This window comes from Prunus persica, chromosome G7 (genome assembly GCF_000346465.2).
Source record: "Prunus persica cultivar Lovell chromosome G7, Prunus_persica_NCBIv2, whole genome shotgun sequence".
Taxonomy (NCBI): Eukaryota; Viridiplantae; Streptophyta; class Magnoliopsida; order Rosales; family Rosaceae; genus Prunus; species Prunus persica.
Window position 1 is genome coordinate 18,764,964 of NC_034015.1, and position 14,246 is coordinate 18,779,209.

The 14,246-nt window shown below is 36.1% G+C and overlaps 3 protein-coding genes across 4 annotated transcripts; 2 read left to right on the top strand and 1 right to left on the bottom strand.

Moving 5' to 3' along the window:
* On the top strand, positions 11 to 2,225 carry LOC18770929 (mediator of RNA polymerase II transcription subunit 20a). Of its 2 annotated transcripts, XM_007202485.2 has the most exons (5): positions 11 to 155; positions 241 to 383; positions 498 to 676; positions 783 to 872; positions 1,716 to 2,225. In XM_007202485.2, the coding sequence occupies exons 1-5, from the start codon at positions 142 to 144 to the stop codon at positions 1,953 to 1,955; spliced, it is 666 nt and encodes a 221-aa protein (XP_007202547.1). In that variant the 5' UTR covers positions 11 to 141; the 3' UTR covers positions 1,956 to 2,225. The 2 variants fall into 2 exon arrangements, with proteins under 2 accessions (XP_007202547.1, XP_020423928.1); XM_020568339.1 differs by lacking the exon at positions 11 to 155 and having other exon boundaries at positions 268 to 383; positions 503 to 676.
* On the top strand, positions 2,596 to 5,584 carry LOC18769605. Its single transcript, XM_007204462.2, has 11 exons — positions 2,596 to 2,839; positions 3,038 to 3,082; positions 3,190 to 3,242; positions 3,333 to 3,399; positions 3,530 to 3,569; positions 3,941 to 4,039; positions 4,123 to 4,169; positions 4,304 to 4,364; positions 4,601 to 4,692; positions 4,769 to 5,005; positions 5,223 to 5,584. Exons 2-11 carry the CDS (start codon positions 3,056 to 3,058, stop codon positions 5,370 to 5,372), a joined length of 873 nt encoding a protein of 290 aa, XP_007204524.2. The 5' UTR covers positions 2,596 to 2,839; positions 3,038 to 3,055; the 3' UTR covers positions 5,373 to 5,584.
* LOC18771536 (cytochrome P450 72A15) lies at positions 5,779 to 7,856 on the bottom strand. Its single transcript, XM_020568771.1, has 5 exons — positions 7,559 to 7,856; positions 7,244 to 7,464; positions 6,906 to 7,150; positions 6,425 to 6,821; positions 5,779 to 6,332 (listed from the first exon to the last, which is right to left on the bottom strand). The coding sequence occupies exons 1-5, from the start codon at positions 7,830 to 7,832 to the stop codon at positions 5,907 to 5,909; spliced, it is 1,563 nt and encodes a 520-aa protein (XP_020424360.1). The 5' UTR covers positions 7,833 to 7,856; the 3' UTR covers positions 5,779 to 5,906.

The window sequence follows — 14,246 nt, forward strand, 5'->3', positions numbered from 1 at the left end:
TTGGGAAACCCAAAAAAAGAAAAAGACCAATTTACTCAGCTCTCTCTCTCCTCTCTCTCTTCTCTCTCTCTAAGGCTTCATCTTCGTCAGCGGCTCACGGCGACTATAAAGCCCTAAGCAGAACGGTTGGAATCTGAGACAATGCCACTGAAATGGTAAAGATTGAAAACCCTATTCTTAGGTTCGGAGTATTATGTATAGTAAGTTTTGTGTTTGATTTTCTTTTGGGTGCAATTTTAGGGTTTTGCATTGGCAGCCCAATGCAGGGACGACAGTAAACAGCCAAATCATCAACGAAGTAACGCAGTGCGTTGAGAGCATCAATGGCGTTAAGGAAGGCAGGTGGAAAGCCACTATCACCTTCTACAAACCCATGATTCGAGGTAAATTTCTCATCTTTCGTGTTTTCAATTTTGTTTTTCTCAATTTTGTATTATGGGTTTTGTCAATTGTTATGAAGTTGGATTTTGATATATATGTACATATATGTACATCAGAGCAGGCTTTAGCAGGGGACTTCCCGCGTGATTTTCTGGGGATTGCGCTGCCGGAACAACCGAACAAGTACTACCTGATAATCCGATTGCAGCGCATAGTTCTTGAGGCTGATTCATCTATTCAGATGATTATGGAGAAATTACAGTCTTACAAATCGAGGGTCTCTCTTAATTTTGAGGTCCCCTTCCTCTCTCAATTAGTCTAATTAGGATGTTTAATATCCTGATAATTTGAGGTCCAAACAGAGAAAATGGTATTAATATGATTCTATGTTGGTGTTGTAGGGATTTCAATATCAACTTGGGGACTTCCAATTAAGAGTGGGGAAAGTTCTTCCTACTCATTCTGAAAATTTGAGAGGAATAGTTATGGAGGTACCTCTAAGCTTGAAATTTGTTGGAGATTTGAATACTTTTTTATGGGATTTTCCTTTTCTATATTTGGCAAATTTTTTACTATTGGAGAAGTAAATATGCATTTTGTAATATCTGAGATTGATAAGGCTTTTATTTTATTTTTTGGGCAGTTTGCCATTGAGAAAGTGCCTTTCGGTTTCATTTGAGTGTGTTGGTGTCTAACTTTGACTCTATTTACCACAAAAGCATGGGATTAATATGCCTAAAGGAGAGAGCTATATCACAGTAAAATTAACCTATGAAAAGTGTGCATCCCCCAAATGTGTTTTGGAGCACTTTATAGTAATGCATGATGGAAGTAGTTTACCTGTTTAGCTACCTTGATAAGAGTTTTCTCACAAGATTGGAATACAGGCTGGATTACTATTTGCCGAACAATGTGAATTCCAAGCTCTCGTTAATATATGATGTTGGTTTCATGATGATTATGTTCGGCATGCAATTTATATATTGGCTTAGATTGATTTCTGAATCTCCCTGTTGACTTTGATTAATTTCTAAGAAAAGGCAAATTTTTTTAACTACAAATGTATTTGGTTTCAGATCAGTGCTTTAGCATAGGATTGTGATTGTGCTCTATGAAATATTTAGCAGTGTATGAATTTGCTAGTCTTCAGATTGTTGGTCCTTATATGGTCTTTTTTCCCCTTGTTTCCCCAAGTACCCTTGACTATTTGTGTGCTAAAATGACTGATATTTTATCCAACATCTATTTCATATTTGCTAGATGTTAATATGGGAAATATTTTCATGCTGTCATCGTCTTGGATCCTTTTAATTGAAGTTGCTTGTGTTGTACAGGTGGAGTACCTTCCCATTTCTTCGATGGAAAAAGCGAGGCAAGTCATGGAAGACTTTATGGATATATGGCAACAGGCTTTGTCAAAGAGATCATTACCAGGGCACTTTATGCACATGGAACCAAACTTTGCTGAGTATGGCCTTGCAGACCAGTATACTTCACAACATACTGCTGTCCAGTATGCTACTGTTATGGCTCAACTAATTGCAACAGTGCAGGCAGTGCAAGCAAGAAACTAGGAACTGAATAAGAAGAATTTGTTGTTTGTCACTTGTCAACTGGTTTTATGAATGGATAACTTCAATCCCAGTTTCTTTGGGACTCACACTCCCTCTGTTTGGATAGAAGAAAATGAGGGAGGAACGAGGGTCTGTACACAGGTTTGATTGTTCATGGAAGACAAGAAAGTAAAGGGTTGGGTTCTTTAAATGGAAAAATAGACTTCTTCATTACCCTTTGTACATCACATTGTTAACTTATGCTTTCGAGTAAAGCTGCTTCTCCATTTATTTCGTGTTTTCCACATCCCATTGAAGAGGGCGAATGTCCACAACTTAGTTCTTATTTCTCTGACAACTAGTATAAACGTATCAGAGAGATTTTTTAAAGAATAAAGATTTGCTATTTTGATAAACATCTTGAAATAACAGGTAGACATACATACACATGCAAAAATCAAATAAAGATTAGGAGTTGCGCATAGCATTTGCCCAAGTTTAGAAAGAAAATATGACAAAAATAGAATTCAAGAATCAAATTTGATAAGAGAAAAATGAAGAAAAAAACTCAGAAACAAATAAGGCAGCAGGCCTAAGTTTCTCGAAGTGGGCCTTGCCACTTTTTTTTTTTTTTTTTTTTTCTCCAAACCCATGGGAGTCAGCAAAGAACTAAAAAGCCGAGACAACCCTTTGCTTTTTGCACGTACTGAAAGATGGTGTGCGAGTATAAAGGGGCGCACGTCCACGTGAAGGCACACAGAAGCACAGCTTAGGGCCTAAGCGGCGCGCTATAAAAGCTGGATTTGTTGAAAGCGAGAGAGGGGTTTGGTTTGGTTTGATTAGCGTTAGCCACCCTCTCTGCCTCTCCCACAGTCATCACTCTGCTTCATTCTCTTTCATTACAGGTTAGCCTCCATCATCATCATCATTATCATCATCATCATCATCATCATTATCATCATCATCATCATCATCATTATGCATAGAAGAGGCCAAGCAACAGCCTTGGCACGAACCCACTTGACCAAAATCTGGTTTTTGCATTTGTTATACATGGGCTGATGAATTTGTTGTCCTTAATTTTATTTTTTTGTTTCCTGCAGATTGTCATTTAATCTCCAATGGAGCCAGAACGAGCTCCCAGGAAGGTTTGTTTGATACCCTGCTTTTGTTGAATTAATGTCCTTTGTTTTTCTTTTAAATTCTTCAATAGTTTTACTTTTGTTTTCTTCTGATTTTCTTTGCTCTGCTGCAGATGAGATTCATACCAAAAGCTCCCCGCAGAGTGCCAAAGCCTGAAGTCAAAACGTATTTGTCACTTTTTGTTAAACTTGAAAGTTGTACCCTTTTCTGGTTTAATCTGTTTCTTAACTTCTGTTATTCTTAATCTCTCTATAGCGAAGTGGACCATGGGGCGGAGGAGTCTGATGCTGAAAAGGCTAAGGAATTGCTGAAACGCTTCAATGTAACTGTGTTTTTCATTGATATGGATGTCATGGTTTCAATTTCGTTTCTGATCCCCATATCTCATGTTCTGTTTTGTTTGTGTGTTTATGTATGTTTTTTTTTTTTTTTTGGGTGCTCTTTTCTTATAGGAACAATCATCAAGGGCGAGGCTCAAAGTTGAAAAGAAAGGTAAGGCTCTTCGGGTTTAAATAAGCCTGATATCAATGCACACTTGTTTTTTTCATTTTCAGTTTACTCAATAACAAGTGTATAACACAACATATGTAATTCTTCACTTTTATTTCGGCATCTTACACCTGCAATTAACTCAATAAAGTTCAAATCAAATAAAATAGTCAAATAATATGTAGTGGAGTTGTGATCCAATGGAAAATATGCTATAAAATTTGTATCTTGTGGATATTTTGTGGGAGTAGGTTGAACTTGGCTTAAGTAGAGGAAATTTGCATGTCATGATATGTATTCTCTGAATAAGATAATATTTCCGTACAATTTGTTGGGATTAGAATTCTCTGTCATTTATTTTTTGAAATTTGCAGTGGTGCCTACGCAAATTGTATTTGGTTATGGTGGTGCATCAACAACCATGAAATCATATGGTGCTCCCAAAGGTGGGAGCGCTAGTTCAGCCACCAATGGTATAGTCTCCTTCAATGTACTCTTTTTGTTTAGCTGCTAATGAGATGCTTCTAGTACATCACCTTGGATGGTGTTTCTGCAGCTGGTGCCTCAGGCGTGAAAGAGGAGAAAGAATACAGTTCACCATGGGTAGGTTACATTATGATTCAAAATATACAAGCCAACTTGACTATGCATTATTGGTTTCTGGTTTCTGCTTTTTCTGTGAACGTCTGTGTGTGTGTGTATGACTTTAGTTATTTTTATTTTGGATGTTGTTGCAGGATCAATACAGTTATTACCCTGTAACTCTTCCTCTGAGACCGCCATATTCTGGAAATCCTGGTATGTTTTGAGAAAAGCATAGGATTATCAATGATGCAACATGGCACATTATAGGTTGTCTAGTCATTGCCTTTTACCTAATAGTATACGCATTTACAGGTGGTTTGAGTCGTTCTTCTTTTTTTTTGGTTTTGTTTTGTTTTCCATCTGATCATTTCTGTTTCATCTACTGTCAAGGTGAAATTCGACTTGTGTTACAATAAATGCACCTAATGTTCTACCTATACCACTTGCAGAGATTCGTAATGAGGAAGAATTTGGGGAGGGTTCAGAGGAATCAACTTATGATGAAAATTCAACAACACCAGCAAATGATCTTGGGCTATTGGTTAGTAATCCCACAATTGAAATTCTAACATTACATGCTTAAATCCTTTGATTTACTTTTGATAATTTGTTGGCAGGAGGAAAATAAAGCAACAAGTATGTTCTTTCTTCAGTTACCGCCAAATATGCCTACAATAAAACGATCAGCTACAGCAGATAGTCAAGAGGTAACAAAAAGCTCAGGGCCACCTGGAGGTGCACGCAATATGCAGAAGCCTTGTTCTTTGTCCGAGTTACCCGCTGGCTTCATGGGTAAGATGCTGGTGTACAGGAGTGGTGCTGTCAAGATGAAGATAGGAGATAGCCTTTTTGATGTGAGTACAATTTCATAATAAAGATGAAAAATGGAATGCCTTCTGTTGCCCCACTTAACTGTCCATGCTATTATACATGCATGAAATAATCTTATATTTTTGCACATTTTAACAAACTCCAGTTAACTTTTATGTTGCAATTAATTACTCAAGAAAATATTTTTGTGCACGTGTATAATAATCTTATACTTCCTTCTTACCTTTTGAATTGTTGCAGGTCTCCCCAGGAATGAATTGCGATTTCGCCCAGGATGTTGTGGTTGTTAATAAAGCAGAGAAAGGCTGTGGCATTATCGGGGAGCTGAACAAGCGAGCCATAATAACCCCAGATGTAGACTCCATTTTAGCAAGTATAGATGGTTTATGATAGTTTTTCCTCATTTGCAATACAATTTTGGTTCCTAGGTCTATATACCTTTGAGAGGGAAATTATCTTTGTTAGAAACTATCAGAGAAAATAGTTGACAAGTTCCAATAGCAAGACTAGTTAGGAATTTTTTCCAGTATACCAGCAGCCACCATAATATGCAGAACAGTGGATTGTTTTATACTCATTTCAAATGAACCTATTGCAACTAATCGTCTGTGTCTAATGGCATTGAAATAAAAGTCATATCCTACCATTTAAGTATATATGCTCTGCTCTCTGTTCGAGACATTTGTCAATTCTCCTAAGTTGAATGTATTTGCTTTATAAAATTATTGTAACAAACCATCCTTAGGAGGTGAATTGGCTCTTGAACGGTTGTTGCCACTTTCAGAAGACACTGAACTTAATGAGCAAACGCAAAATCTCGACTTCTTCATTATGAACAAAACACATTATGGGAAATATAACAGGCACACATTTTTAATATCACATTATTGGAAGTGAAATTTAGACATGGCAGGCTTGTCCAACCTAGAGTTGGTGTAACATAATTTGAGCTCCATGCTGTGGTTGAAGAATGGTAACAGTATAAGGAGCATGAGTGTAAGAAGGTGAGAGCTCGAATGAGAAATGTTGCAGAACCATAGCCAAAGCAAGTTTTGCTTCTATCATGGCAAAGTTTTGGCCTATGCAGGTCCTTGGACCCCAGCCAAATGGAAAAAATGCTTGCTGATCCTTCGATGCCTTTAAAACTCCTGCGGAAAATCTCTCTGGTTTGAATTCCCCTGCATCAGCACCCCAAAGCTCCGGATCATGGTGAATGAGTAGTGTTGGCAGAGTAATATCAACTCCTGCTGGAGCAATGATGTCCCCTATTTTGGTTTCCTTGTAAGCATGTTGATACTGAGCAATCGCCGGTGGATACAACCTGAGAACTTCATTAAGTATCATGGTTACCTGCAAGAGAATTTTATACATGTATGTGATTGTAAAGAGAAAAGAGGATGCGTTAATCACCCTTGTATGTGATTGCAAAGAGAAATACTCACAATCTTGAGGTGGCCTAGAGCTTCAAAATTAGGTTCTTTTTTCCCACAAACTTGTAGGACTTCTTGCCTTGCCTTTTCTTGCCAGTCTGGGTGCATGGCTAAAACAATCATGGTCCATGTTAGCCAACTTGAGGTTGTTTCTTGGCCAGCAAGGTAGAACTGCTTGCACTCTTCTATCACCTCTTCAATTGTCAACATCTCATTGCTTCTTGTGTTCCTTGCAGTTTCTGAAAAGTCCGTCTGATTATTAGACTGCAAGAGCATGCCCAGCAAGTCATCAACCCTGGATTCTCCGGCCCTTATTGCATTCATTTTCTTCTGGATTATGTTTCGCAGCATTGATGTGATATCTTTGGCCAATTTCTTTCTCCTTTGATTCTTTTTTGTTGGAACAAATCTGTATTAAATGGTTAAGATGTTAATTTTCTCAAGAACTGATATTAAATACTATGCGGGGAAATATTAGGCAATGGAAATGCACCTGAAACCAGGAATGTATAAGGTAGTCATTGCTTCAAATGTTAGCACAAGAAGCTCTTTCTGAAGCTCAAAGACCCTCTTCCCTTCTTCATAGGTGCTTCCGAATGCAGCTCGAGAAATAACATCTGCACTAAGTTTCTGGATTTCAGGCCATATATCCATTTCCCAAGCTCCTTGAAGAGGAACCATCCTCTTCCACTGCTCTATCATTTCCCCACAACTAACTGCAAAAACTGGTACCATTTCCTACAATAAAAAAAAAAAACAGAAGAAATGACTTAGTCTGAAAAAGAATTGAATCTGTAAAATCAGAAAGAGATGTCAGGCAATAGATAGAACCTGTAGCCTTTCTAGGTGGAAAGCAGGATTGATTATCCTTCTGTGTTTGGCCCACTTCTCACCCTCTAGACTTGCAAGTCCTTTGGTCAGTATGAGAATGAGAGGGTTCAGGGGTGGCTTATTGAAGTGACCTTGCTTGTTAGACAAGATTTCTTTCATCATCTCTGTATCCATGATGATCAGTCTTGGTGTTGTCCCAACCCAATACATTGATATCTTCCCTGTGATCAATAAATTGGGAAATTAAGAGATATGAACAAAGACACAATATCAGCTGACAAAAACATAAGCAGAACTAATTAACAAGGTGGTTACCATATTTCTGCATATTAGTTAGGGTGAAAGGGTCAACGCGTGGCGTAACCTGGTGAGTTTGGCTCATAGGCTTAGACCATGCTTCCTTTATGAGCTTCACAAACTCCTTCATGTCTCCAATGAGTGGCCTGTAAGGGGTGCCTCTAATCCCTTGGCGCTTCAACTGCCTCTCAAGCCATTTGGGTTTCCACCAAATGGAGTAGGAAACTCTAGCAGCACCATACAACAGCAGAACCAGTGCAAGAGAACATAAGAATACTACATATTCTTCCATACTTGAAAAACTGAGAGATTCTTTGAGTGCTAGATATGAATGATGGTTCACAAACTCAAAACTTGAGCATATATATAGATATTGCTGGAGAGTGAGAGCTCCCTTAACGTTATTTGTAGAAGATGTTTGAATTTTGAGCTTCCAGTCAAACGTTTATCTTGTAAAGGAAACAACTTGTCAAATCTAAGGTTGTTTTATATTGTTTAGTTGACATTTTTGTTGCCAAATGATGTTTATGTTCCTTTGATTAATTTATCTCTTGGGGAGAAAGGAACAGAGTACTATTGGGATTATAATAATCCTGTGATTCTGGATACGTGGACATGCTGATACAACTTTTGACTTTGTGTCCGGCAATGTTATGTGTTTACTTGAGGCCCAAATTTGTATTTTGAGTGAGGAACAAGCCTAGACCCACAAAAAATAAATAAATGTATTTTGAGTGTGTAGACAAATTAATAGTAAAATACAAAATAATAGATAACGGAAAGTTTCATCAGTACTTAGCAAGCAGAGATAGAAGCTAAAAAAATACAATTCGCAAGTGAAAAACAGAACATTTAATTAACCTAGTTACTTGATTAACGAGACCTCTTCCAGCATTGAGAAGAGAAGTAACACTAGACTAATTGAGATAGATGCATGAAAACTAATTACCTAATTTGCCAGTTTTTGTTTTTCATTACAATGATAAGAAAACTTCGTCTGCCATCTGTTTACCAACTTCAGTCAACTTCAGTCATTTGTCACGCCTTTGTACTTCTTCTGGTGCTGTCTGATCCTGTAAATCATTCAAATAACCGCAAATATATAACATGGCACACATAGATCCAGCTTGTTCTGCCCTCTGCACAGCCATTGCCTTTGAAATCGGACTAAGTAACGCCGATCCTACCACAGCCGTCGGATGATAAGACTTTATCACGCAAAATCCACAGTCAATGACATAATGAATACCAGTCAGCATTAACAATGAAGTTTCAGCTACGCTTGTTGCAAGCACAACCTTCCTGGCCCCTTGAGGTGTAGGCTCAAGAGCTTGTGCATGAATTATGGGACAGATAATCAGCTGGCCATGGCCGCAAGCTTTTGTTAATTGCCTCAACATTTGGTCAACGGCTTCAATTTCTTGTTGACCAGGCAAAAACACCAATATGTCACCAGGTTATTGTGTGAGTCGTGAGTCGTGACTGTGTCACATGAGTTTCAAGTGTTCTCGCCACTGCTTGGTTCACCAAGCCTTCTTCCATCTTCTTCATGTGGCTTATCAGATTCCGCAGCCTTCTTCGGGGAATTTTGAAAACCGGAGCAGAATCAAAAAAGCCACTCAATTTCTCGGCATCTGTTTCAGTTGAACATGAAATCAGCAGTTTAAAATCACATTGCCTTGATAGAGCAATATCCTTAAGTTTTCCCAATAAAATATCAGTTGATAAAGTTCTCTCATTGGCCTCATCCACCATCACCACACCATATCCCTCCAAATCTGCCTCACCATCCAAATATTTCACGCTAGAAGATGGTGCAGATGCCATGCCCACCACTGTTGATGAGATTGGAGGACTTATTATACCAAATTGTGCAAGTAATAGGATTACTTACGACCCAAGCAAACGTACTGAACCAAATTGGGCTTTATTTGGTACCAAAAATAAAATAGTCAAATTGGGCTCTTTAATTCCTCCTTTCACTGCCTTCCATTGATCCAGTCCAAGAATTAGGGCCCATAAAATTGGGCTGTGTTTGTCACACTAGGACTTTAGTCAATTAAATTATATTTTTATAGGAGTTATTACCAGTACAAAGTTATTATTGGACTATTATTGTAGAATCTCCCGAGTTGTTATTGGCGGTCCAAAAAACTCATCGTATACTCTCCAATTGTAATTTTTCCGAGCTCTTTCTTTCTAGGGTCATAACGGTGATGGAAAAATCAAATCTAGTTGATCCAATATTTGTCCTTCTACTAATTCACATTTCAAACTGTACACCAAACAATTCAAAAGAAAAGTGGTTCAGGTTTTTGTCACACTGTAAAATCTAATATATTTCCCTTTGCTTTGCCTGATCCATTATAAATTTTATAGTTTGGATCTGGCTAGAAAGAGCATTCTAAGCTAGAAGTTAATCTGGGTCTAGCTAGAAAGAGCATTTCTAGCATGCTTTTCAAAAGTCCCCTCCATATATGGCAAGAGTTGGTGAAAACCAAGTCAATAAAAAATCAAAATAGTATTCCTTCTGAGTCGGTAGAAGAAAATAGATGTCCCTTTATTAAGTTTCAGTAAAACCCTAGCTAGCTAGCTCCTCTATATTCAGTCTTTTACCTTTTTTGATTGGTGCGTTTAGAGATGCATATGGTGATTTAGAGTATACATGTTAGGCAGTTTACTTGCCGTATGAAAATAAGTAATTGACTAAGCTCAAACCATAAGGTCATAGGAGAAATACATTGAATTTTAACTTTTCTACGACACATTCACCTGCTCAGTATTAACGTATGAAAATATCATTTTTGTTGAGTCGTCATGACCTATTGAATGATACATTTAATATATTAAGTGGTGTAATGAAATAAACGGATTCCATGAACTAAAAATGCTTCAACCTACAAAACCAAAATTTTGACTGAAGAAGAAATACCAAAAAACCTCGAGGGTCACGATGCTTCCAAATGACATGAGACATCACTTTGTCAAAGTTAACTTTGACAATGTGTTACTATATTATTATATGCAATGATGAAAACAATCCAATCTATCTTCAAAAATCAATTTATATCCAATATATGATGAAAGCAAAACACAAGTTTCCACAAAGTTAATCTTGTAACTCATTGATTAACAGAGTGAATACATCTCTTACGGTAAGCTATGCGTCTTGCTAAGAAAGAAAAAGCAAAAAAAATTGGGTGCTCATTGTTAAGATTTCAAAAGGACGGATTCTTGGCTCATTACTAATAACATCAATATTGTACCCACTTAACCACTTACATATTCGGCATTTGGAGATGTATATGGTGCGCTTAGAGATGTATATGGTCATTTGGAGAATACACGTTTAGCAGTTTACTTGCCGTATGAAACTAAGTAATTGACTAAGCTCACACCATAAGGTCATAGGAGGAATACATTGAATTTTAACTTTTCTACAACAACATTCACCTGCTTGGTATTGACGCATGAAAATATCATTTTTGTTGAGTCGTCATGACCTATTGAATGATACATTTAGCACATTAAGTGGTGTAATGGAACAAAACCGATTCCATGAACTAAAAATGCTTCAACCTACAAAATCACAATTTTGACTAAAGAAGAAATACAAAACAACCTGGAGGTTCATGATGCTTCCAAATGACATGAGACATCACTTTGTCAAAGTTAACTTTGACAGTGTGTTACTATATTGTTATATACAATGATGAAAATGATCCAATCTGTCTTCAAAAATCAATTTATATCCAATATATGATCAAAGCAATACAGAAGTTTCCACGAAGTCAATCTTGTAACTCATTGATTAACAAAGTGAATACGCCTCTTAAGAGTAAGCTATGTGTTTTGCTAAGAAAGAAAAAACAAAAAAGATAGGGTGTTCATTGTTAAGATTTCAAAAGGATGAATTCTTGGTTCACTACTAGTAATTTCGATATTGTGCTCACTTAACCATTTACATATTCGGTAAGTATAGAGTTTTATCTCAAAAAATTTCAATACTATTAATAATAGAATCATTCATTATATTTTATATATTTTATATTTTATTTGATCAAGCGTACAATGTGTAACTTCATATTCTTCGACAGCTCATCTATAAAAGATTTCGTTGCTTGCCATGAAGATCACATTGCTTCTATTGAACAGAAAAAATCGACATGAGCTGACATCATATCTGATTTGATAAGATTTTCAAATATAAAATACCCAAAGAAGGGAAAGTGATATGAATTTACTACAAGTGTCCAAAAATATTCTTCCTTCAGAATTAATTCAACCCATTGGTAGCAGAAAAGTAGAGGGAAATATACAAATGCAAGCAAGTTAATGAAGAATTTAGACAGTAGAATAATGTTAGTATTGCACTTAGGTAGATCGGATAGAAAAAGGTGTATGCTTAAGCTTCAAGTAAAGAAGGTGTATAGAAATGAAACTTGTGATCGTATATATCCAATATTATTATTTTTGTTAATGGTTAAAATTAATGGGACTAATCTCATTCTTTGTATTTTAATTATTTATGTGGACAAAAATGTGCTAAAGGTCACAGTCTCGCATATCAAAAGTAAAAATAAGAAAACATAAAAAATAATAATAATCAGTCCTACATACATGCGATGAACGTAGTAAACCGCGATATAAACAGGAAAAATTGATGGCAAATGTAACTGATGTATTGAAAAGAACAAGAAATAATTGATGGATGGAACTTCAAATTGAAAGTATTGGTCTCTCTATTTTCAATACCTAATTGAGATTACTCATATCTCATGCCAAGGAACACCAATGGCAATGTGTATCCAATCTTGGGGGACACCTTGTATTTCTCCCTTAATTATTGTATCATATTTACATACATCCATTAATGTGTAACTTTCATTATATTGCATATGCATCACGCCTCACATGGTGAGTTCTGAAATAGTAACTTTGTGTCAAACACAAATTATACAGATGAGATGGAGCTTATAGAAACAGAGATGCGAAGAGGTAACGGAAACGCGTTATCGTCAGTTTTGCAAATAAAACAAAAAAGCCATTGAATTATTTGAGCGCTCCAAATTTTATGAAATACGGGTAAATGCGGATGCTCTAAATGCATAAGCTCGGGATCATAATTATCACATGTTGAAAATATGAACATCTTTAAGATAAATTTAACATCCATGTCTTCCAATATTTGTCAATCATATAAGTTATAATAACAAATTACCATGAAAGACTCTTCATGGAGCTAAGGATCTAGAGCGCTTAATTATATCATCTAACTCTCAAACTTGTTTAGAAGATTTGATTTTGTTTCATGGACGAAGAGTGTTAGATGTTGACCTGTAATTAGATTTTGATTTTGCTTTTGCTGCTGGCCACCACTGCCACCCCAAGTTGGGTAAATATAATCATATTTTTTATCATTATTTTGGGCATGTTTGTCCTACAGAGGAATCGTGGGCCCCCATCTTCCCTAAAGGCCTAAAAGGCTGACATGAGTGGGCCCTCTCGAAGTATAGAAGTCATTTGTGCGATAGACACGTGATTGCTAGTACTGAGAGACAGATAAGAGAGTGAATGTGTGAATTCTGATTAGGTGTTCAGTTACCTACATAATTATTATGTTTTATTTAAATAGAAGCACAAAATCATAAATTGCGTAAATATTAATCCATCTATTTAGAATAAAATAATAAATAAAGAATGCTATTAAACGAATTCTAAAATTAATTGAGTACATTTTACTACTGAATTATTTATTAAATTATTAATTTATCCTAATATAAAATGACAAAAAATAATATATTGAATTGTGAAAAAAAATATAATTTTAATAAGTACACTCTACTCACCATATTCAACCATAATCAAACGTAGAGAAATTTTTGTATTACTTGGTGCCAGTAAAAAGATTTTGAGTCTGTTTCAGCGAAATGAACATCACGAAAGTTATCTTATTTCAAGTACCATCTAATGACTTATATAGATTTTCTCATCAAATTTCGCCTTTCAAGATGATTGGTGCTTAACAATGATGGCCTCCTATGTCTACCTCAAGAACTGTAACTGTATTTCGGTTTGAAGACTGACGCTGGCCTATTGGGATCACTTCTTTGATTATGTTTCTCTGTAAATCAATTTAGGCCCTCTCTTCTTTTCACTGGTTGTAGTTTTAGCCCCATTTTCTTTCCAATTGTTTATCTTGCCTTTCCATTTTGGTATCGGCTTATCATCAAATGGATCTCTTTATTGACTTGCTGTTTTATGAAATCACATCTACTTTCGAACAAAAAAAAAAAAGATTGGTGACAAAAGATTTGGTGTTCCGTTGAAAAGAGAATTAAGATGATGAAGATTTGAATTGAAGGAGCTAGTAAATCTACTCCTACAGCAGTTTACGAAATTAAAGATTTTGATGCAAACTCAAAATCTGAAAAGATGACACGAATTCATGTACAAACATAAATCTGGTTTATGATTGGTATTAGGGCGTTGTGTGATAGATTGTATTATGGTGTACTATGGGTATTTTTGGTAGTTAAATAAGGTGTACTTAGTTAAATTTGTATTTTGATTAAAATATTATGATGTATTTAAATCATAAGGTGTACTCATTTAATTTTAGGATTCGTTTGACAGCACTCTAAATAAATTAAGAGGGGATGTATAGAATTTTATCTCAATAATGGACAATTGATATGAAAAAACC

Coding starts and splice junctions, on each gene's coding strand:
- LOC18771536 (XM_020568771.1), bottom strand. CDS start 7,832: ATGGAAGAATATGTAGTATTCTTATGTTCTCTTGCACTGGTTCTGCTG. Junction 7,151..7,243: donor TCCACCTAGAAAGGCTACAG/GTTCTATCTATT, acceptor TTTTTATTGTAG/GAAATGGTACCAGTTTTTGC. Junction 6,822..6,905: donor TTATACATTCCTGGTTTCAG/GTGCATTTCCAT, acceptor CATTTAATACAG/ATTTGTTCCAACAAAAAAGA.
- LOC18769605 (XM_007204462.2), top strand. CDS start 3,056: ATGGAGCCAGAACGAGCTCCCAGGAAG. Junction 4,170..4,303: donor AAGAATACAGTTCACCATGG/GTAGGTTACATT, acceptor ATGTTGTTGCAG/GATCAATACAGTTATTACCC. Junction 5,006..5,222: donor TAGGAGATAGCCTTTTTGAT/GTGAGTACAATT, acceptor GAATTGTTGCAG/GTCTCCCCAGGAATGAATTG.
- LOC18770929 (XM_007202485.2), top strand. Junction 384..497: donor CTACAAACCCATGATTCGAG/GTAAATTTCTCA, acceptor TATGTACATCAG/AGCAGGCTTTAGCAGGGGAC. Junction 873..1,715: donor TGAGAGGAATAGTTATGGAG/GTACCTCTAAGC, acceptor TGTGTTGTACAG/GTGGAGTACCTTCCCATTTC.